General features: G+C 43.8%; 1 protein-coding gene across 3 annotated transcripts in view; it reads right to left on the reverse strand.

The window, feature by feature from the left end:
- Nucleotides 1-23134, reverse strand: part of DAAM1 (dishevelled associated activator of morphogenesis 1) — a 140602-nt gene that overhangs the window by 14245 nt on the left and 103223 nt on the right. For 2 of the 3 annotated variants that reach the window (XM_082386471.1, XM_082386470.1), the window contains 6 exons: nucleotides 17426-17510; nucleotides 12312-12418; nucleotides 10416-10504; nucleotides 9394-9562; nucleotides 5555-5662; nucleotides 3216-3276 (listed from right to left, as the gene is read on the reverse strand). In XM_082386471.1, coding sequence (XP_082242597.1) covers nucleotides 3216-3276; nucleotides 5555-5662; nucleotides 9394-9562; nucleotides 10416-10504; nucleotides 12312-12418; nucleotides 17426-17510 — 619 coding nt within the window. Of the gene's footprint in view, nucleotides 1-3215; nucleotides 3277-5554; nucleotides 5663-9393; nucleotides 9563-10415; nucleotides 10505-12311; nucleotides 12419-17425; nucleotides 17511-21103; nucleotides 21362-23134 lie in introns of all 3 variants that reach the window. The other variant, XM_082386469.1, reaches the window with a different exon arrangement.

A 23134-nucleotide genomic window follows, 5' to 3' on the forward strand; every position in this document is an offset into this window, starting at 1 on the left:
AGAAGATGTACAGATTGTCAGGAAACACATGAAAGAATGCTCAACATCACTAATCATTAGTGAAAGGCAAATCAAAACTACAATGAGATATCATCTCACACCAGTCAGAATGGCCATCATCAAAAAATCTACAAACAATAAATGCTGGAGAGGGTGTGGAGAAAAGGGAACCCTCCTGCACTGTTGGTGGGAATGTAAATTGATACAGCCACTATGGAGAACAGTATGGAGGTTCCTTAAAAAACTAAAAATAGAACTACCATACGACCCAGGAATCCCACTACTGGGCGTATACCCTGAGAAAAACCATAATTCAAAAAGAGTCAAGTACCACAATGTTCATTGCAGCTCTATTTACAATAGCCGGGACATGGAAGCAACCTAAGTGTCCATCGACAGATGAATGGATAAAGAAGATGTGGCACATATATACAATGGAATATTACTCGCCATAAAAAGAAACGAAATTGAGTTATTTGTAGTGAGGTGGATGGACCTAGAGTCTGTCACACAGAGTGAAGTAAGTCAGAAAGAGAAAAACAATTACTGTATGCTAACACATAGATATGGAATCTAAGGGGAAAAAAATAAAAAGGTCATGAAGGACCTAGGGGCAAGACAGGAATAAAGACACAGACTTACTAGAGAATGGACTTGAGGATATGGGGATGGGGAAGGGTAAGCTGTGACAAAGTGAGAGAGTGGCATGGACATATATACACTACCCAACGTAAAATAGATAGCTAGTGGGAAGCTGCCGCATAGCACAGGGAGATCAGCTCAGTGCTTTGTGACCACCTAGAGGGGTGGGATAGGGAGAGTGGGAGGGAGGGAGACGCAAGAGGGAAGAGATATGGGAACATATGTATATGTATAACTGATTCACTTTTTTATAAAACAGAAACTAACACACCATTGTAAAGCAATTATACTCCAATAAAGATGTTTAAAAATAAATAAATAAATAAATAAATAAATAAATAAATATATAAATAAATATAGGAGGGTAATATACACATCATCATGGGAATCAAATGAAAGAAAAGAAGTGGAAACTCTTATAAATCATGAGACTTGCTCTGATTAAAAGAAATTGCCACAATCCTAGTTCTCTGACCTGGAAAGGGAGTGTATGTATGTGTGTGAGGTACAGAGATGTGAAAGCAATTTTAAAGTGTTTCATGAATGTATAATTCCATAAGAATTCTGTCTTTGATACCTTCAAGCAATGTAATCGATTTGTGCAAAGCACAACTGGGACACACGAATGTTTGGATGGATTCAAGTCTGCCTCCCAATATTTCCTTCCTCTTAACATTTAAGCTGCCAGAGGGAGGGGGAGGCCTCTGTAGCCCCTTTCCTGTGAAGAGTGTGTTACGTTGTACGTGACCCAGGGGCTGGAGAGATTTCAGCAACACAACCTTTAATAAACCCCCCAAACACATAACTTCCTTGGGACCCCTCTCTCATGCCTTGCTCTGAACTAGCTCAGATGCAGGGGTTAGAGCCTCCATTGTCAGGCTTTAGGACTGTCAGTCACTGCCATGCTAGTCTCAAGAAAGCTTTCCACTGGGAGGCAATGGCCTCAGAGTGAAGGCTGTAACACAAGCCTCGTCCCAAACTGCCCTTATCCAGTTTGGCCTCTGAAAGCCGAGGACCGTCCTCCACGCGCACTCACAGTCTCTCAGCACACGGGGGCTGGAAAAAAGAATATCTCTTGCTCTTTTTAAACAGCGACCCACCCCTACCCCCCTCCCCCAAAATAAGGAAAAAAAGAAAACCTTACATGCTCCTTAATTTATTAAAAATAGAAAAGGTTAGACACTGTGACTCTAATTTTTATTAGAGCTATTTCTTTAATGAAGTCAACTACTTTCTATGGCACAGTTTTACGATTATAAGAAGGAGGAGGTGGGACCTCCCTGGAGGCACAGTGGTTAAGAATCCTCCTGCCAATGCAGGGGTCACGGGTTTGAGCCCTGGTCCGGGAAGATCCCACATGCTGTGGAGCAACTAAGCCCACGAGCCACAACTACTGAAGCCCGCGTGCCGCAACCACTGAAGCCCGGGTGCCACAACTACTGAAGCCCGCGCACTTAGAGCCCGTGCTCCGCAACAAGATAAGCCACCGCACTGAGAAGCCTGCGCACCTCAACTAGAGAAAGCCGGCAAGTGGCAACGAAGACCCAATGCAAACAAAATAAAAAATAAATAGATAAATTTATTTTAAAAAAAGGAGGAGGGTCCTCCTGGCGTTACTAATAAATGATCTGTGGGGCACCTTCCCGACCTGCCTGCAGACCAGCCTCCTTCACCAAGTGCCAGGCCAGAGTTCTGCTCTCCCGAGCGAGGCTTCTCCCCCTGACCCGCCCCCGTCCTGTCAGCAGCCCTCATGCAGTACCCACGGGGCACTGCGCCCTCACAGTCTGCGTTAGTTCCACCGGCTCCTCTGCCTCCGGCACCCTGACCTGCTTTCCTTCCATGGAGCCCGGGCCCAGGTCATCTCGTATAGCTGGGACAGCCTCCGTCCTCTGCACCTAAGTTCACCCTACCCTCCTTCTAAGCCACAGCTCAAAGTTCATCTCGTCCAGAGGAGAAGCTTCCTCTCACACACGCCAGCCATTCCCAAAGCCTCGGGCTAACCTAAATCCCCGATCCTCCTCAAGGCACCTTTGTCATCACTTAGGAGGTGAACTGGACTGACTGCTCCTGGCCACTGTAACACCTGGAGGGTAAGGATTCTGAGTCATCGTGATCCCCTCGCCTGGAGAATGGACTGTACCCCCAACGTGCTCAAAAACTACTCCCCAAGCGACTGACTCAAAGACAACAGAGAAGTTCCATTGCTCTGAGAATAAACGTCATTTATAAAGAGAACAGAAACACCGAGAAGACCTTGAAGACTCTCTAGCCAATCCACTTTCATGAGTCCTGCCTCACAGGTAGGAAAGTGGTGGAACTCTGGGTCCAATTTCCCAGTTCCTGCTCCCGTGATGCCCCCATGACATCCTGCTGCCTGCCACTGCATTGCCAGGCTAAACACAGCCTGCCTTTGCTTCTTCGTTGTTGCATTTTTTTTTTCTTTTTTTTAAACAATAAATGTTTATCCTGAGCATATGAGCATGCCAAGGCAACCAGCAACTCCTCCGCTGGACGCCATCACCAGCACCAGAGAGAGTGAAGGGACCGGGAATTAGAACAGGAAACATACTCACCATCTCTACTGCTTTCAGGCCACTTCTCAAGGTGCTTATTTCTTTGTCCAGCTCAGTCATGCTGTTGTAAATGGCAACATTTTAGTAACCAACGTGGGACTTACACTTATTGTATTAAATATATGATGAGTTTAAATATTTCATGCTTGGAAGTCCACACTACTTCATTTTAAATGTTTAAAATTCCCTTCAGTGTTCAGATCTCACAGAAAGACAGCAACATTTTAAACTTATGAAATTTAGGTATGGAATTATGTTTTTTTTTGTTTTCCACAGCCAGCAGGTATAATATTTATAGGTTAAAAAGGGCAGAATAGAAATATGTCATGTTTCAATCTCACAAAAATCTCACTTAAGCAAATTACGGTATGTGGAAATGAATTTCTTGCCACGTGTAGCTCCCTTTGGACAAGGAAAAGAAACAGCTGATCCACAATCGTGTGTGTTGTGCTCTTCATTATTATTATACTGCTTTTCATGAATGCTCTGGTAGTGTGAATACTACAAGGTGATGGCCTACATTTCAATCAACAATGATTGTTCTTAAAGTTTTACTAATTAGTTTTCATTTTCATTGACTTTTTTTTTTTTAAACAGAGAAAGTTTCCTGGGCTTCTCCCATAATGCTTTTTGTCTGACAGCTTTTAAACATTAGAGATTACAACTTAATTCTCGCAGAGAATTCACATGTAAACAAATTCACTGACACTTCATTTACGTCAACATTTTAATTTCATGTCTTACATGGTACATTTCTACCAAACTCTACAGAGGGAAAAAATTAGCCTGCTCGTCAGGCTTTTTAAAATCACTGCAAAAAGATGCAGTTTAAATATGTTTTTAAAAAAGGGGAGGGGGGTATTTCCCTGGTGGCACAGTGGTTAAGAATCCGCCTGCCAATGCAGGGGACACGGGTTCGAGCCCTGGTTGGGGAAGATCCCACATGCTGTGGAGCAACTAAGCCCGTGCGCCACAACTACTGAGCCTGTGCTCTAGAGCCCGCGAGCCACAACTACTGAGCCCACGCACCTGGAACCCGTGCTCCACCACCGCAATGAGAAGCCTGCACACCGCAACGAAGGGTAGTCCCCTATCGCCACAACTAGAGAAAGCCTGTGCGGGACAACCAAGACCCAACGCAGCCAAAAATAAATAAATAAATAAATTTAAAAAAAAGGCCAGGTGGGGGCAAAAGGAAGCAGGAAGAACAGCAAGGAAAAGTGCCTGCCCCTCATGAGGTCTCTGAAAAGTGGTGTGAAGTTTGTGGGGAAAGTTTAGTGACTTTCCACTTTATTTTTAGTTCCTTCATTTGCATAAAGACTGCTTTCTATTAAAAGGTTGCTTGGTTTCTGGGAGTGTGTACACATGGGAAAATTACTAGCAACACCCTGAACTGCAGGACTTCCATTTGCTTAACAACGTATCCTCATATCCTCATTTAACTAAGGGTGCTCCCACCTGTATTTTAAGAGAACCACCCTTTCCAACTACTAGTGAAACCACACTGCTTCCCTAGACTTGTCGTAACTCAGAAAATTAGGTTTTGCAGAAGTTAGAAACTGCATCCAGGAATATTCTGAATCAGCTAGAACAAGTAAGTATACGGTGACCCTTGAACAACACAGGTGTGAACTGTGCGGGTCCACTTATACGCAGATTTTTTCTCAATAATTATGTACTACATGATCTGTGGTTGACTGAATCCTCAGATGTGGGACCACGGGTATTGAGGAACCCTGCACAGGAAGGGTCAGCTAGGAAGTTATATGTTGGATTTTCAGCTGTGCAGTGGGGATTCGGGGGGTGTCGGCACCCTTAACTCCCCCGTTCAACAGTCAACCGTGGGCTTCCCTGGTGGCGCAGTGGTTGAGAATCTGCCTGCCAATGCAGGGGACACGGGTTCGAGCCCTGGTCTGGGAAGATCCCACATGCCACGGAGCAACTAGGCCCGTGAGCCACAATTACTGAGCCTGCGCGTCTGGAGCCTGTGCTCCGCAACAAGAGAGGCCGCGATAATGAGAGGCCTGCGCACCGCAATGAAGAGTGGCCCCCACTTGCCACAACTAGAGAAAGCCCTCACACAGAAACGAAGACCCAACACAGCCATAAATAAATAAAAATAAATAAAAATTAAAACTTTAAAAAAAAAAAAAAACAGTCAACCGTATATTCAAACTCATGTAACACATCTGAGTGACTTGGATACGATTCAAACTTTACTTCATACACTGTTCAGGGGAAAGCAAACAGAAGGATCCTCTTCATGCAACGCTATCTCAACGGCTAAACCACAGTCCAACGGATTAAAAAAACTGAAACAATTCACTCTAAGTACTTACTTTACTTTTGCTGCTTGAGGAATGTCCTGCAGCTCCTCATTTAGATTGAGAACCTTGGGGTATTTATTTTCCACAATAGTTATGAGATAGTGCAAAAGTGTAATGTTCCTATAATTACAGAAGGAGAGAGTATTAAACATGGTTAATATCTGCATATGATTTGTATATTCAAGTGATTCCTTCCACAAGAATGCTATATCCCTGCATTACTTTCAAAATGTGTAGGTTCCTGAAAGGCAGGCATTCTTAAGAGAAAGGGAGAAGAGGAGAGCCTTCATGGGATTTACAAAAATATATGTCAAAAGAAGCACACATCTTCTGAAAGGGAAGGGCAGGGGATAAGAATTACGTTTTTGGCCCATAATGGGTATCCTTCAAAATTTGTGTAATGCGATGGGTGATGGAAATGAGTGTGAACCATTGACAAAGGGGACATCCCTTCACAGTGCATCCACCCAAAGATGAGGCCTTCCCTGCAAGTTCCTAACAAGCAGGGTGGGGTGGGGAGTGAGGGATGTTTAATCCACTACAGAGGACAGCTAATTTTCAAGTCTGAAAGTATAGAGCAGCAACTCACTGATGAAAATTACTGACAATTCTCATTTAAGGGTTTCTTTCGACTGGGTGATAACATTTTTCCCTTCTGACTCATTTGTTTTGCTGTGGCAGCAAAGGATGGCTGGAAAGTTAGAATGCCCCCTATTTCAGGGCAGGGCCTGGAAATGGGCCAGGACTGTGCCATCATGGATATGATACCCTCGCAGCCTAATTTTAGCAACACTTCAGCTCCTAACTGCACAACCAGCTCCCTCTTTGGTGGTGACAGGGCTGAACCCTGACTGACCTGGGTTGAAAACATGGGCATCTGATAACACTATCTATGAGGCCACGCTGCGGTAGTCTGGTCCCCTGGTCCCCTGGTCCCCGACTCTGATACACATTACAATCACTTGGACCCCAGATGCCTGGGCCAACCTGAGATCAGTCATTGGAATGAGGTGGGACCAGGTGTGGGTATTTTTTAAAACTCCCCACTGAGACTAACAGCCAAGATCAAGAACCACTTACGCTACTGAAAGTTAGCATCATCAGGAGGACACAAATGCATTTCTTTAAAAACATTTCCATAATTTTTAGGCAGTTTGCTAATTCACAAGGCTAAGTACCCACCCTCCCAACAAAAGTAAAGCAGAGCTGCCAAACAATTTTTTCCCCATAGCAATGCAAACCATTTCTGGTTACCCTTGCAGCTTCCTAGAAGTCAATGCAATCCTATTCCTCTGAGCCAAGTGGCCCACACGGAAAAAAATTTCCCCTTATTTTTCTTGCATTAATAATTAGAAAACCATTGCTCAGCAAAGTAAAACACTGGCTAATAGTTCTGGCCACTTATTTTGCAGGTGTTCAGCTGTATTGTTCCACTTCAATTTTGCCTTTCACAGAATCTATGTGTCTGCCATGTGCCGGCTGCATGAGAGGCAAAATCCCAGCGACCATCGCGAGAAAGAGTAATGCCATTTTCCTTCATTATTTCAGAGAAATGCTTTGTTAGTCAGAGAAATTTATTTAATTAACCATATATGCCTTTTTTAGTGTAGAAAGACTTAAAACCAGATCACATTTGGATAGCAAACCACATTTGTTTGCTATCCAAATAACACCTCATATGAGTGAATATAAATTCCTGAATAATAAAAACAACTAAACAGCCTCACATTTGACTACTCTCTGGTCATTACCAGAAACAAGCCTTTAATGCAGAGTGAAAAGGGAAAAGAAGAAGATCAGAAATTTTTTAATTTATTGTTTTGAAAAGGCTTATTGTGTATTGGAAAAATTTTATATCATTAACTAGCCGATAATCATGTAGTAAGTGCCAGATTATCAGTAAGTTGGAAGGTGGGGGGCAAATGTGTGTGTGTGAGTGTGTGTGAGTGAGTGAGGGGGGGGAGGGAGAGAGAGAGAGAGAGAAAGAGAATAGGACTGACTGGTGGCGAGGATTTCCTTCCTCCCCAACCTGCAAGCCCAGTTGAAGAAAATACCCTTCCTTAAAAGATGGCTGCTCTTTATACGCAAGTAAGATGCTGCAGTTACCTACTGCAACCTCCAAATAAAATCAGTCTGTTGGTAGAGGAGAGCTGTGGGCAGACCACTAGAACAACTGTCAAATACCTGTAAGGCCAAACACCTTGCTGGTTGTGACCTCAGACAAGCTAAATGAGCCACCTGACCCTGCCTCAGTTTCTTTATCTGACAACAGGCGATACAACACTTGGCCTGGGGACTTCACAGGTTGTTGTGACAATCAAATGTGAACGGGCTCTGAAAGCATCAAGTGCTTACATTAAAAATAAGGTGGTGTTCAGAGAAAACCATAATTCAAAAAGACACATGCACCCCAATGTTCACTGCAGCACTATTTACAATAGCCAGGTCATGGAAGCAACCTAAATGCCCATCGACAGACGAATGGATAAAGAAGATGTGGTATGCATATACAATGGAATATTACTCAGCCATAAAACGGAACGAAATTGGGTCATTTGTAGAGATGCAGATGGACCTAGAGACTGTCATACAGAGTGAAGTAAGAAAGAGAAAAACAAATATCATATATTAACACATATATGTGGAATCTAGAAAAATGGTACAGGTGAACCGGTTTGCAGGGCAGAAAGTGAGACACAGATGTAGAGAACAAACGTATGGACACCAAGGGGGGAAAGTGGGGGGGGGGGTGGTGTGATGAATTGGGCGATTGGAATTGACATATATACACTGATGTGTATAAAATAGATAACTAATAAGAACCTGCTGTATAAAAAATAATAAAATTCAAAAAAAAATAAGGTGGTGTTGATAGAATGTATCAGCTGTGCTTTGTTAATCTATTTCTACACAATGCAAAAATAAGGTTTAGCCCCACAACTGAACACACTGCTTGTTTCTTATACGATGGATTCAGGGTTGCCATAATGCTATGCTTCACTAACCCTATAGAAAATATAGAGTAAAAAGTCTCACTGGTTGGGAATAATTAGGGTGAATAGCCTATACTTCTAAAAATAATTCGGGTTACAGAGAAGTTTACCTTAGAAACAAATTCCTTCCAAGTCAGGGGGAAACACAGCTCTCAGGGAAGCTAGAGTTAATATGCCTAATGCCCTTACCTGGAAATGACACTAGCACATTTTCACCGTCTGGTGTCTCTAACAGGAATCTCTTCACCTAAAACACACTTTCTAGGAAGCATTTTAATGAGTCTTGGGATGAGCAGCTGAATGCCAACAGCCAAAATGCATTTATACACTGTCATTTTTTCATATAGCTGCTAGCTTCCAGGTACCAAGGAAACCATAACCTAAAAAGCCAACACACTTCACATTCTATCATCAGCTGTCAGTTTTTTATCTCTGTGGAGGAGCAGCAATTAGGTGAGGTCGTGAGGAGGCTACTAGGATGTTGGTAAGGTTCTGTTTCTTGAACTGGGCACTAGTTATACAGATGTGTTCAATTTGTGAAAAGTCATCAAGCTGTACCTTTACGGTGAGTGAACTTGTCTTTCGTGTATTACACTGTAATAAGTTTACCCGAGAAAACCCCAAACACAAAAAACTTGGACTAGATGATATCTTTGTGGAATGAAAATGAAGGATAACTGGCCCAGTGGGAACTTGGGGATACGTGTGGTCATGAGACAGGAAGGGGGGAGTCAATGGAGAAGGAAAGAGCGGGAGAAGGAGAAGTGCAGACCAGACACTTCGGGATGAGGATGCCCAGGAGGACCAGAGGGTACAAAGTCGAGCCCCGACCTAAGCGCCCAGATCTTCCATACTTACTTATCAATACTGGATTTTGTGTCAGCAATCTTATTTAGGCTGGATATCTTGAATCCATATGCATTGCCTCTTTGGCCTTTATTCATGTAATTTCCAAATGCCAAAACCACTTCTAGCAACTGCTTCAGGGCACTGCTCCTAAACACCTCTTCTGAACCAGAACGAATGGCTTCAAAACAAAATACATAAGACTATTACAACAAGACTTTTCAATGATACCCATCCTAAATCCACACACCTGATAACAGATACTGAAGATGTAAGATAGGGCTGTTAGACTACCAGGGAGCACTTTCCGAACACCTTTACCAGAAGCCAAGAGCAAGGGGGCAAGGAGAGCCAGCTCAAGTTGTTCAAGAGACCCAGAGATAGGTGCACAATCCTAGCTTTTCTCAGTCTTTCTCTTGGCTGACTCACCGACCATAAGCAGTTAGGAATATATAGAGCAGCAACTGCATTTTCCACATTCCTTTGCAAACCCTTTCTTGCCTGTTGTGAGTCACATCACAGGACAATTGATCAATTCCACTGATAGAAAAACTGGGCAAACGTGTGACATGTCACAGCTGGCAGGTGTCATCAGGATCCCAAAGTCAGCCTGCACTCTGTGGCTGTGCTCTTCAGTTGCCCACATTTCAAACACCTAAAAGTTTAGCAGCCTCAAAATCAAACCATATATCAGCCTCAAATCTTCTCTCAGAAAAATCCAGTAAGGCTCCGTTACGAGAAAGCTAACTGTAGGTTTAATGCCAGTAGTGATCAAATAAATTCCTCACCAACACCCAGATAGCAAAAGCCCAGTTCTGCAGAGGAGTCCAGGGAGTGTGCTGTGAGTTCCAGAACCCAGGCTAGGCCATCAAGCCAAGGACAGACCTTAAGTAATTATCTGCCAGAATTCCAACAGATTTCAAGCAAAAAAAAAAATCACCAAAGGGATCCAGTTTACTATATGCACTTGCATTGCACTTGTAAATGGGCACTTGAGATGAACATCATTGCCAGTCTGGGCAGCTTGACTTTACCTTCTACTTTGGGTTTCACTTCTGCCACACGCTCTGCAAACTTCTTTTTGAAGTACAGCGACTGCAATCTTTGCTGATAATGATTAATTCTGTAAGAGCAAGCATCAACTAATGAACATGTACTTAATACACCTACGTTCACTCAATGAATATGGAGGTGATGGTACCTTAGAGCACTCCCACCCCAACACGCACACGCACGCAGAGTTCCTCTCCTGGACAGGAGCACAGGGCCTGAGGCCAACTGCACCTGGAGAGCCCGTTTCCCGGTGCCCTACAGGGAGTGTTCGGGCAAGTGCAGCAGGGCCTCAGCTCCAATCAGCGTATGCAATTGCTAAAAGAAAGTGAGATCTAACTGCCGTTGACTAAAGCCCCCTTCACTTCCTCAGAGTCCTAGTAGCTCTTGAGAACAGAAAAGCGATAAAAAGGAAAATGTAAAGACTCCCCGCTTCTGCTGCAAATGAAGGGCAGTTGCCTGCACTCCTGCCGTGGTACTTCACTTGCCACAGAGTCTGCCTTGCAGAACTGTAGGGTAAAACTTGTCTCCAGCATTCTCTCCTCACACCACCCTCTCCCCACTCACATCTCCAAACCTTCCTCTTTCTTCACAGTTAGGTCCCTAGCTGCACCCCTCAGGGCTGGAAAGCTCTGCCTTCCAGGATAGCGACTAGTGACTAGAGATAACAGGGAACTGGCCTGTGATCACCACCAAGACAGGCTGCTTGGTGTTTCTGAGCGGGTGAGGGTGGGCATATCTGCCCAGGCCTTCTGAAATCGCTGCCTAACCTGCTCTCTGGTGGAAACTTCAGTCCAGTAGGACTAGCGATCAGCCTTCATCCAAAACTATACCATATGATCAGACAGATGCAGGCCAGGTTCTGCTCTTATTAGGTGACCTTGGGCAGGAACCTTAACTCCTCCAGTTGCTGGCAGAGAATACCTCCCTGCCTGACAGCCCTCCTGGCAGGGCTGACAGCAGGATTAAGATGCATGCAAAGATCTAGACAGTTACTAAGGGGCAGTTATTGCAGGTGGTCATGTATTTGTCCACACGAAGGGTTGCTGGGCACACGTGTCAAAATTTCAAAACCATCCTTTGTTCTATAGTAGTATACAAAATGGCAAGTTGAGGTGAAACAACAAAAATAAGTCCAGATGTGGCAGAAATGTAGAGTGGCATGTTCACCTTGGTCACCATGTAGGTCATTGGCACTCAGGGGAGGAGCTCTGCCCTGGGGTTGACTGAGAGTTTCAGGATCACTGGTCCTTGTCTAATGCAGAATCAATTCGCTAGGCCTGGGATGGCAAAGCAACTCAGCTCACATGCCAAACTCAATTACAGAGCGGCAGCTGCTGCGGGGCTTTCTGGAGAAGGGTTGAGAAAGTTTGACAAGGTTCCGTGGAAGAGTGCCACGATTGATTAGTGATGTCTGCGTGTGTGTTGATTTGACATCCAGACCCTGGCTATTTCGTTATGTGGGCTCTACGTTGATACCTCTGAGTCTGCCCAATTTTTTCTATTTTACAACAACCTTGAGATGTTGAGGTATAAGGAGGAGTGAGCTAGAATCCCAAGGGATCAAAGTGCTGACGAGAATGACACTGACTGGAACCCAGAAAAGTTACGACTTGATTAGGTCAAAGTACATGAGCCAAAGAGGCCCAGAAATAGAGATAACTGCGAAGAAACTCTGACCCTGGCTCACCCATGGGCGAGAACTCACATGAACAAAACAATCAGGTTCCACACAACTCAGACTTGAGGAGATTTGGGGATTTAAAAAGGCTTCAAGTTAAGGCAGGTTAACTGGCCCAGATAATTCAATAGGAATCAAAAGATTCACTTCCTTAGAAAGGCCAGGGGCATCTTTGCTCTTTAAACATTTTCAAACTCACCTGCTCATCTCGAAAAGGAATCTGTCAGCCTTGGCCATCCGATCCAGTTCATGTTTATGTTCCTCCAACAGATCAATGTCACCTTTTTCAGGAACAAATTTCAAGAGCTAAAAAGTACATGCAAATATTAAAACTGAGGTTTATAATTTAAATTCTTGCCCTCATTTTTCACGCTTTCAGTTAAATTTCTCCCAAGATGAAATTTTAACTTTTAATTTATAAGCTCTCCTCACAGGTGACTGTTCAGATACAATGAAGTGATTAAATCTTTCCATTTAGGTGGCCAAAAGGTACAAACTTCCAGTTACAAGATAAATCGGTAACGGGGATGTAGTGTACAACATCATGGTTATAATTAACACTGCTGCTTGATATATATGAAAGTTATGAAGACAGTAAATCCTAAGAGTTCTCATCAGAAAGGAAAAAAAAGGTTGTTTTGGTTTTTTGCCTTTAAAAAACTTTTATCTGTATGAGATGACGGGTGCTAACTTAAACTTATTGTGGAAATCATTTCACATTTTTAAGTCAAACCATTCTGCCACACACCTTAAGTTTATAGTGATGTATGTCAATTATATTTCAATAAAATGGGAAAAAAACCTTTCTATTTTTACTTGAAAGTAGTTAAACTGGTGTAAGATTCATTTCTGGTACCTATGTGTTCTATACTGCCCCTCAAATCAGAATTGGGAAGTTCTTTACTAGGACCCACTTTAAATAGACCGTTAGAGAGGCCTTGGAGATTCAACCTTCTCATGAGAAGATGCTACAGCTGAGGTCCAGAGAGATTAGGTCACTCACCCAGGATTATAAAGCAAGTGTGTGTGATCTTCAGAAATAGAACCTGGGTCTCGACTTCCAGCTCTATGTTTTTTTCCTATTACATCATGCTGAAATGAGTACTTTTATGTGTATTTTCTAATCAATTTGCTTATTTCTTTGGTGTATCTAATTCCATCTCATTTTTTGCTCCATGTAGAGTTAGGTGAGAGGAACACAATGGGATGTGAAGTTTTTGATTCCATATTTTATTTTGGAGGAAGAAATGAGCATGGAATGTGGAAGAGATAGCAATAATACTTAAAGTAGAAAAAGCACTTCTGTATGTGTCTAATTTTCTTTAAAGGCACAAACGTGTATGTGTATGCCCAGGGCTGTGCTTGTGTGCAATTTTCTAGATCAAATATTCTTGGACTTCTTAAAAAAAAATTACACTGAGCCTCTGGACCCTGAGATCATCCCCATAAACTTGATGCTGGCATTGGGTGGTCCATTTAGTAGGTTTTCAAATGTTTGTTGGATTTAATTAAGGGACCTCAGAAAAGGTAGTCAGTCTGGGTACCACCAGCAGAGAAAGAGAATTGGAACTACAGGGAAGATGAATGGTTTGAGGTTGGAAATATATTCCAGGCAGAGTGCTTATCATGCTGGGTTCTGGAAGGGGCAGTGCAGCACTTACACAGGAGGAAGAGCGGCCATCACAGCAGTGGGGGAGGGCAGCAGTGGGCAAGGCCAGGGAGGAGCAAGGGCCTTGTAAAAAATTCAGTCTTTATTTTGAGGGCATGGGATGTAACTTAAAATCTCAAGTAGGGGAATGAGTTTGCACTTTAAAAAGATCACTCTGCCTGCAGAATGGAGAAAGACTTAGAAAGGATCAAAAGTATTGGGGGTTGTGATTAGATTGTTGATACAGTAATCCAGGTGAGAGACGGTGGTGGCCTGGAACGGGTAGTGGACAGGTTCTAGAGCTATTTATGGGGTTTGAACTGGCCTGACTTGTCAACTGTTGTAGATGAGGGTCAAAAGGATGAGGTCCAGGCTTCCGGCTTAGGCAATGATGTATGCAGAGTGTAACAGGGAACCCAGGAGGAGAAAGTTGGAGGAGGGTGGGTGAGGAGAAGGTGAATTTAGTGTTTGAAATACTGGCAAGAGAACCAAGTCGTGATTTCTAGTAGGCAGGTGGACAAATGGGTCTGAAATCCCAAAGAAATCTGGAAGACAAAGCTTTGGTGTGGGTTACAACATGCATGGATGTGAGTAAGGTAACCAGGGGGCCCGTCAAGAGAAAAAAGCAGGGCTGGAGAGAAGCTGGCATTGATGGGATGAGAACAAGAAGAGGAACCTTCCTAGAAGGCAGCGGAGGGGCCTATGTGGAATCACAGGGCCAAGGGAAGAGGTGTTTCACCATGGGGCAAGCGGCCATCGGTGTCACATGCCACCAATACGTCAAGGAAGATAAGGACTGCAGAGTACTCCCTGGCTTTGTCAACAAGAAAGTTCGTACCCTTAGTGAGAACAGCTTAAGGGAGGTGAGGAGGACGGATTGCAGTGAGGTGAGGAAGAGTGAACAAACTTTCAATAACTGGCTGTGTCAAAAAAGAGAGAGGACAGCAGCACATGGGGATGTGTGGTCTTAAGAGGTGTGTGTGGGAAGGGCTGGGACCTGAACAAGTTACATGTCGAGAGGGCAAGGTGGAAGACCTTGAGGAGAGGGGCAGGGCCCTCTGGGCGAGGTCCCTGAGCACAAGGAAAGGATGGGCCAGAGCAGAGAAGCCCGGGACACCCCTCTCTCCTAATGGGGTGGAAGGCGGAAAGACGGAAGTAGATGCCAGGGGATTCACAGGTCTGGTGGCCTGAGAACTTCTAGGCATGGATGTTCCCATGTTCAAATGGTAACACTGGACAAGTGTCTTCTTGTTTGTCCTCAGTGCTGGAGGGAAGGTAGTAGGGCAAGGGAAGGAAGGAGGAGGAGAGAGGACAAGGCTTATTTTTTCCCCCGAGTTTGGATTTTTACCTTCTGGACAAGGAAATTCAGTTCTAGTTTCAGGGGTCCCCCCATACCTGCCCTGCTGAGCCTACAGGCCCCTGTTCAGGATAACACAGACACCATCTGTCTCTCGTTACTCACAAGAGCACAGTGAGAGGCACAGGCTAAAGGCTCAGGCCGTCTCAAGTCAGAGTCAAGAACAGACTGTGTTTGGACAGTTTTGAGAGGAATGAAGAGCCAGACAAACACCTGGAGATAAGGAGAAAGGTGTGCAGCCCAAGAAAGAGGAGTGTATGGATCTCATCTGAGATCTGATCTCAGTGGCTAAAAGCAGCAGGAGAGATGGGGTGGAATGTGGCTCAAATGCAGATCATAACGAGTAGTAAAGGACGCTGTGTGAAGGCACAGGAAGCAGAGGAAGGGGGGTAGAATAAGGAGGAAAAGAAAGAGCCTGGGAGATGAGCAGAGAGCAAGACACTCAGAACTATGGGGAGAGGCCAGGTCGGAAGTATCCCACTCGGCCAGATTCTGCTTCAGTAGACTGATTTTCATACTTGTATTTACTTGAAGTGCGTTCTATGTGCACTACAAGCCCTTTTGGCAAGATTCTGAAATCCTTTCCCTCAAGGAGGAATTTTGCTGGTTGCAATTTCACAGTAAACAGATCTTGTGGAATTTTAAGCATACGACCTTATCGATAGAGGCTGAAGACCTAAGGACTAAAGCAGCTTTCTGCTTAGTTCTTCACTCTGGGTGAAGCAATTTTTGATGCAGGCATTTGGAGCGCAGGGTCACCTGGGGGCCAGGGAGGGACAGAGGGCAGCTGGGCTCCGCTCTCTTGGGGCAGAGGCTCTGTTTTGACTGGTATTCAGCGAGGGAGGGAAGAGCGGGCAGAGGAGCTAAAAATGCTCGAAAAAAGGAATACGTTTACACTATTTATACACAGAGCATCCTAACAGACTTGGAAACATAGTCATTAGCTATTTTGGGAACTAAATCAAAACTTAAAAGGACAGCAAGAAAAGTTTCTCCACTGCTAAGTGTGACGGTTTTCACCCGGGATGACTGCAGCTGCAGAGGTTTCAGGGAGGGGCGGGTCCGTGGAGGTGTGGTGATACCACACACATCACTCCTCCCTGCCCGGTATCTGAGGCCTTCTGGGAAATCAGTGAGAACCGTGGAAAATGCACACACACATACAGGCACTCCACTGGGATCCTGTTAGCGGAGCAAAATATCCATTTCTTCTTCTCCTGGGAGCTGAGCATGCCTACAGGTGATACCTCAAGTTCAGCCTGGAATCATGATCACCTGTGTCCACTGTTGACCTTAAGTGGTCCTGGCTCTAACAAATGGAGGCCTCTTGACCAAAATCTCTCAAAATATGATTCTGTTGCAGGGACAAGGAGACAGAACAGGCTTAGAGCATTCAGAGACTGTCCCCACAATGCACAGAAAAATTTAGGGCCAGACTGAGAGATAGGTAACGATCCCTGGGGCATCTGCTAGTACAGTATCATCAACAGTATCATCTGGGAGATAACTGAACCAAGCTGCTGACAACACACAACACAGCTGGCGTGGCTGCACGGAGCATGTTATGGAAACACTGCATGACGAGAGGCTAGGGCACCACATCCAACTTGTTGCCTGGGCATAAAAAATACAAATTATCTTCAAATACCACGGACAAGGATGTATACTGATCGTGTATAAATCTACGCCATACTTACGATCCCCAGCATTTGAATTTCCTGCCATTTACAATGCAAGAAGAGTGCCATACAACTTACGGAGACAAGGCCCAGCCCCAAGAAGTTTACACCCCACCTTATGACACATACGAGTGTTTTGATGAAGATGACAGTGCTAGGGGGTTAACAGTGGCTTTTGTGGTTGTGGGAACAGTGAGCCAAGACCAAGACACAAATTGTGTCAGGGATTAAGCAATGACTCAGTTTATGCAGTGCAGCCTGTGACCTCACAGTGCTGAGATTCTCAATATTCCAGTGAAACAGACATTTTCTACTAAAGCTAGTAGATTTCTATGACCGGCTAAGGAGTAACAACTTGATGGCAGGCAGCATGAGAGACAGATTCCAGCATCGAGGGTCCCAGGCATTTGACAAATTCTGGGCCGTCCTTCTCGCCCATCATTTTGGAAACAAGGGAAGAATAAAGTCCTAGAGGCTTCTGACAGAGCTGTGTGGAAGCTTGGTTCAACCTTCTCAATTCAGAGATGAGGAAGTCATCTACCAGCAACAACCAGATTTCTTTCCTCAGTACCCGCTCCCTGCTGAGAGTCCGGTGTCACCTGCGCTCTGAGCGTTGCCCGGCAGCTCACCTGTTCCAACATGTCCTTGGGCAGGTCCTCCTGCTCATCCATGGTTAGAATTGCCCGTTTGATTTCATCGTTGGATAATTTCAACCTGGAGGAAGAATATTTTACTTGTTGTTAACGATATTGGCTTGAGCCGTAAAAATTTAATACAAGGTAACTCATTTTGCTATCCCAGCTGCTGATCTTCAAGTGCCGTTTTTCTCCAAATCTCTCAGTGAAAGCTTATTTCCTGACAATGTTGCACCTAAAAATAGTATTTTGAAAGGGCTTTAACATTCTTCCAGGGCTTTCTAATGCTCTGCTGACACAGAGAACAAAGCTGTTATGTTCTACCATTTAGTTTCCTTAAACAAGGGATTGGAAGATGAGAAATAGGGAAAACACCCACACACACCTGTTTTCTTTAATATACAGTATCCACAAATTGAAGGTGAAAGGGGAAAACTAACTTTTTTTTAAAAATTTTTTTAAATTTTTTTTAAAACTAACTTTTTGACTTATGTGTCAGGAGTGTTTAAAGTTCGCTCTCATATTAAAAATGGATTTTGAGAAGGTTAGCAGGATCTATGTTATTGTTAAAAAACGGAATAGTTGATATACAAAATAAAATGTATAGCTGAGGAGTTTTCATGTGTATTATTTCATTTGGCATTCAAATTAACTGTGATGATTTTTTTTTTTTAATTGAGGGAGAAACTGAGGCTCAGAATGGCTAAGTGATTTGCCCAAGGTCAAACATATACAAAGGGGCAGTATCTAACACAAACCCAAGACTTTTGATTGCTAATCCCAAATTCTTTTTACAAATAATGCTTATCTAGTTAATATCTCATAGGGAAGGATTTAAGCAAAAACCCAAATCTGTTTTCTGTTTTTCTATCTACCATTAATTCATATGATTTACTAATTTATATTAAGGATTTATGTCTTGATTCTGGCAGGACAACAAAGTACTGACTGTGAAAAGAGTTGAAATTAAAACATACTTGTAAAAATATGTTTTTATTACATACAACCGAAAGTCTTAACCAGGGCAAAAAATCTTAATCAGATTATTAGCTGTAACAATAGGGTCATTCTTTTGTTCTACTTGTAAGCATCAGACCCAGACTTATTTAAAAAATCTTACTTCCTTATAGGCTACCACTAACGTGTTATAGTACAATTATTCGATCTGTTCTTCTAGTTTATGATCTTCAAGAAGAATGACATTTAGGACTGGGAATAAAGACATGAACACACAAATATAGAGCAAGGCATACAGCCTTCATGTGTAACATTTGAAGGAAGGGACTTTGGCATCAGACAGGCTGTGCCTGGCTCTGACACTTCTTGGTCAGTGTCAGAAAAATTGGAAAAATTTTTTTCTTCAGCCTCAGTTTCTTCATCTGTAAGATAGAGATAATGACAACCTATGTAAAAAAAAAGGATTTTTGTACGTGTATAAAGTGAAATAATGCATGAGACATGTTTAGCATAGTGTCTGGCCATAGAAAGGGCTCAATAAACTATATGTATACTCTGCAAGGCAGACTTTTCCACCCAGAAAAAAAAAAGCAGCAGTACTTATGTAACATTAATATTCAAGGGCAGCTACTTGATAAATAAACAGCGCTAAGTAGGGTTATCACGAAACTTCCCAAAGTGCTCTCATACCCATTGTTTCATCAGAGTTTCCTCTCTGTATAGAGCACCCATTAGACCTGGGAGAATTAAAAAATAATTAGAAGACATGGTGCTTATTTTAAAGGTGGTTATAATGTTTGAGAGACTCTAATGATAAGTTGAAACACTCCACACAAGCATACATGAAGCATACATGGTCAGCTGTGCTCTCCCAGGTAAACGAGGGGGTTGGATGAGTGCAGGGGTGGCCATAAAGCCCATGAAGGAGGGAAGAACCCACTCTGGACACCTCTGGCTTGTCCTATTTCTCCAGATTTTGACACGATCTTGTTAAAACCATCCATCCTGCTATTGAAACTGAATGTTGTTTCATGTACCAATAAGTAGGCCAGGGAAGGAACAGATTTGGGAATCCTATTGTACAAATATCATTCTCTTCTATTTCATGCTTTCAAACCCAAATAGAGCACCTAGGCAACATGCCAAATTGTCCATGTTCTAGAATAAGACCCATTATCTTCCCTAGTCCAAGCTGTAGCACCATAATAACTCCTGGGCTGTGGAGAGCGACTCTGGATCTGGGCAGACGTCTCTAGATTGATTTAGTCATTCTGGAGTCAGTCATTTCCCATGAATATGTTCACTGGAACATCATAACGGAAAACTCCCAAACTTAAATGGAACAATTTAGCCAAGTTGGCATGGGTAAAAACATATGACGGGAAAAACTGTATCCCGGCATCAAGGTCTCTACCATATGGGCCCTGGGTAGCCCTAGATTCCAGGACACTAAAGGCTCTTGAGTCAAGTAAGGGCAAACACCATGGTGTAGCCATGCAAGGCCAAAGAAGTGGGACATTAAGTAAGGTTGAAACTGCCACTGATGAAAACCAGCTGGCTGTGGAAATGTCTAGTTACCACGAGAAAAGCTCCACGTATTTAAAAAAAAAAAAAAAAAAGATTAGTTCTGTGTCCTTTTCACATGGAGTTGAAGAAACCACTTTATGGTGTCTTTCTGCTGAGTCCTTCTGTTTTGCATTTAAGAGAAAAGGAGTTGAACATCAGAGTGAGAACAATACTTGAAGTATCAGATTTGCATTTCATTAGCTCCCCATATGGAGTGCAGAACTTCTTGCTTTTGAAATTGTATATATTTATGCTGCTCAATCCCCAGAGGCTGTCTGGACCAAACACTAGCTCTAATTCATAACAATTTTGGTTTCTCTTCATGTGGCCCACAAAGAGACTTGAGACTTTAATGGCTAGTACTTAAGAAAATCTACCTGTCAACATCCCGCCTTGCACGTGGTCTGTGGGAGCAGACAAAAAAGCTGTACCTTTGGGGAAAGAGGAGAAGGGTACACGGCCCTCTGGGAGGCTTCTATAGGTTGCCAAAGAGTTCTTAGTATCATCTGTCATCCACAGATTGAGTCACTAATCTCTGTAATTTAAGGACCCTACCAATCCTAACCTTTTAATTGCTTTTAAAGCTTGGCAGTGTTCTGGTGTGCAGGAGGGTGGCAACTTGTGAGACATCCACTTCGACTTTCTTTGCAAGGCAGGAAACAAACCAGCCATTTAAAACCAGTATTTAACTCCACCTTGTTCTACTCAGGTATTTCAAAAATTTGCCCAGAGAACTGGAACATCCAGGCGTAATTAAACTAAGTTAAGGATGGATGGCTAGATCAGCTTTAGCTCTGCTTCAGTGTATTTAAGCCAAATCCCTCTCCTTTAAAGTAGCCTTTTGTGGTTTACTACACCCCGGCTGTCATGTTAAGTGAGCATCTGGAAAAAAAGAATGGCAGAACACTTCATAAAAGTGTATTTTAGGTGGGTTCATTTTGCAATATAAGCCAGCTTCCAAATATCTTTCTTTCTTTCTTTTTTTTTTTTTTAACAGAAGGGAGAGGTCTGTTTTAGGGAATAAAGCAGAGTGAATCTTAAGTTGCCCCATGTAGCCTACATACACACAGCAGAGAAGTTGTTGCTGGCTCTTCCAGGGGCCTGACGAACGGGTCTCATTCTCGGGTACCTTGTGTCCATTCTACTCACTTCTCAAGTCTGTAAAAGGCAGGGTCCCTGGTGGCTTGGAGCGTCACACCTTCCAGACAGCCTCTTTCTGGGCGCTGTGAGGGACGCTGGCCTCTTATGCTGTGAGCACATGAAAAGGGCCTGTACTTCCTCCCCTGCTCGGCCCCTGGGTTGAGAAGGCCTTTCCTTCCGGCTGCCTTCTCGGCTCCAGGCAAGGCTGTGGCAGGTGCCCCTGGCCAAAGGGTCTGCGAACTTTCGCGGTATGGGGGTAAGAAAGAGCTTTTAAAGATAACCAAGCGCTGCAGACACGTGTGCATCACAATACCGCCCATGGAACATGCCACGGGCTTTCACCGGGGTGGAATCTGGTGTAATGACTGCGTGGCTGGTAATTAAATTCCTAGTCAGCAAGGTAAGACACAGAGAGGGTCGCCAGTCTTTGGGAATGAAATAAGCAGAAAAGAAGAAAGACACTAAGTGTGGAAAGGTAGGAAATCTTGACTTCAACTTGGAAACATTCCTACTCATTGTCCCCAGGCAGAAAATCAGTCTCCAAATGCTAGTGACAGGTTTTGTCTCTCTCCAGTCTGTCCCTCATCAGGTCTGAGCTGAGCAATAGAAAGAGCTCCCTATCTGCGAGCAGCCTGTGCCTCCAGCTCTGACCCCTCCAGCCTATCCTGCGAACCCCTCAGAGATCAAACTCAAAACCTCATTAAGACAGTACTGTTCTCTGGAACAAACGGCACCAATTCCGGATCCCCCCCGGGTACACAAATGGGCCATTAACTGAGCAGCTGCCACATACAGGCACTCTGTCAGTGCTTCTCACACGCTGGGTCTCATTCTTACAAGCCCACTGCTTTCATTACTTCCATTTTATAGACTGACCCTGGGCTGACTCGGGCCCTGACAAAGGCACCAGGCCTGGATCTCAGGCCCTCCTGCCTGGTCTCATTTAATCCAAGTGATAATCGTCTGCTGCAATTACAGGGCTCTCTCTATAGCCCCGCCTGTACCCACTCCGGTGCCTTTGCTCCTGCTGCACGCTTGGAACTGCCTCCGCTCCCCTGCCTGTGTAACTGTTAATGGCCCTCGAGGCCCACTTTCTCAGGGACACCCTGCTGCTGCCCCCTCGCCCCCTTGGCTGGGCTCCCCATCCCCTTCCATCCAGACCAGTCTAAGGCCTGAATTGTTCACAGGTCATCTCGCCTGTGTCACTGTTCTCCAATTAGCCATGCGCTGCTAAAGGCAACAGTGCTACCTTAAGTCTTGGGACATCCTATGGCACCCAGCACAGTGCCAGGCAAACAAACACTCCAAAGCGATAACTCTAAGCAAAAAGTATCAAAGCAAAGTATCACAGCTCTCCCCTCCTTTAAGCCCCTGGCTCCTTTTGTGTGTACTCATGCACTGCCAACGAAAAGGGGAGAGTGAAAGCAAGGTAAACCAACCGCTGACTGGTTAAACAACTAAATAAAAACAAATTAGTTCTGCTTAATTTCTTTTACCTTTAGCCCTGTGCTTTCCTGATGAGAGAGTAAAACCATTGACCACTGAGCAGACAAGCATGTGGTACTGAATCCTCTGTGGCAGAGAAGGTTTTAGACCCTGATCAATAAGGCCCAATTACCATAAGGTTAACTGCATCTCAAAATCACCTTGTTATACATAATACATTTTAAAATTATGCTCATTGTAATACTTATCCATTAAATTGGATATTAATAGATAATTTAACAGATACGAGGCAAATTCTTAAAATTATCTTCTAGAGAGTTTGGACACATTCACATTCTAAGTCACCTTAGCCTTTGACACTTTTGATGTAATGAGGGAATGATATACCACAATATGAAACAATTCCTCCAATAATGGGATGGGAAATTTGCCAGAAGAAGTTGTAACCTTATCTATAACTAGTGTAATTACCCTTGGTGGCATCTTGTACTGAGAATAATCTGTCTATGAGAAACTGGGTCACAGCTAGAGCACTTAAATTACTATAGAAATTCAGAGTGATAGCTCCCTTTGCCAAGTTGTTTTTAAAGTGCT

The sequence above is a fragment of the Balaenoptera borealis genome (genome assembly GCF_965194805.1).
Source record: "Balaenoptera borealis genome assembly, chromosome: 3".
NCBI lineage: Eukaryota > Metazoa > Chordata > Mammalia > Artiodactyla > Balaenopteridae > Balaenoptera > Balaenoptera borealis.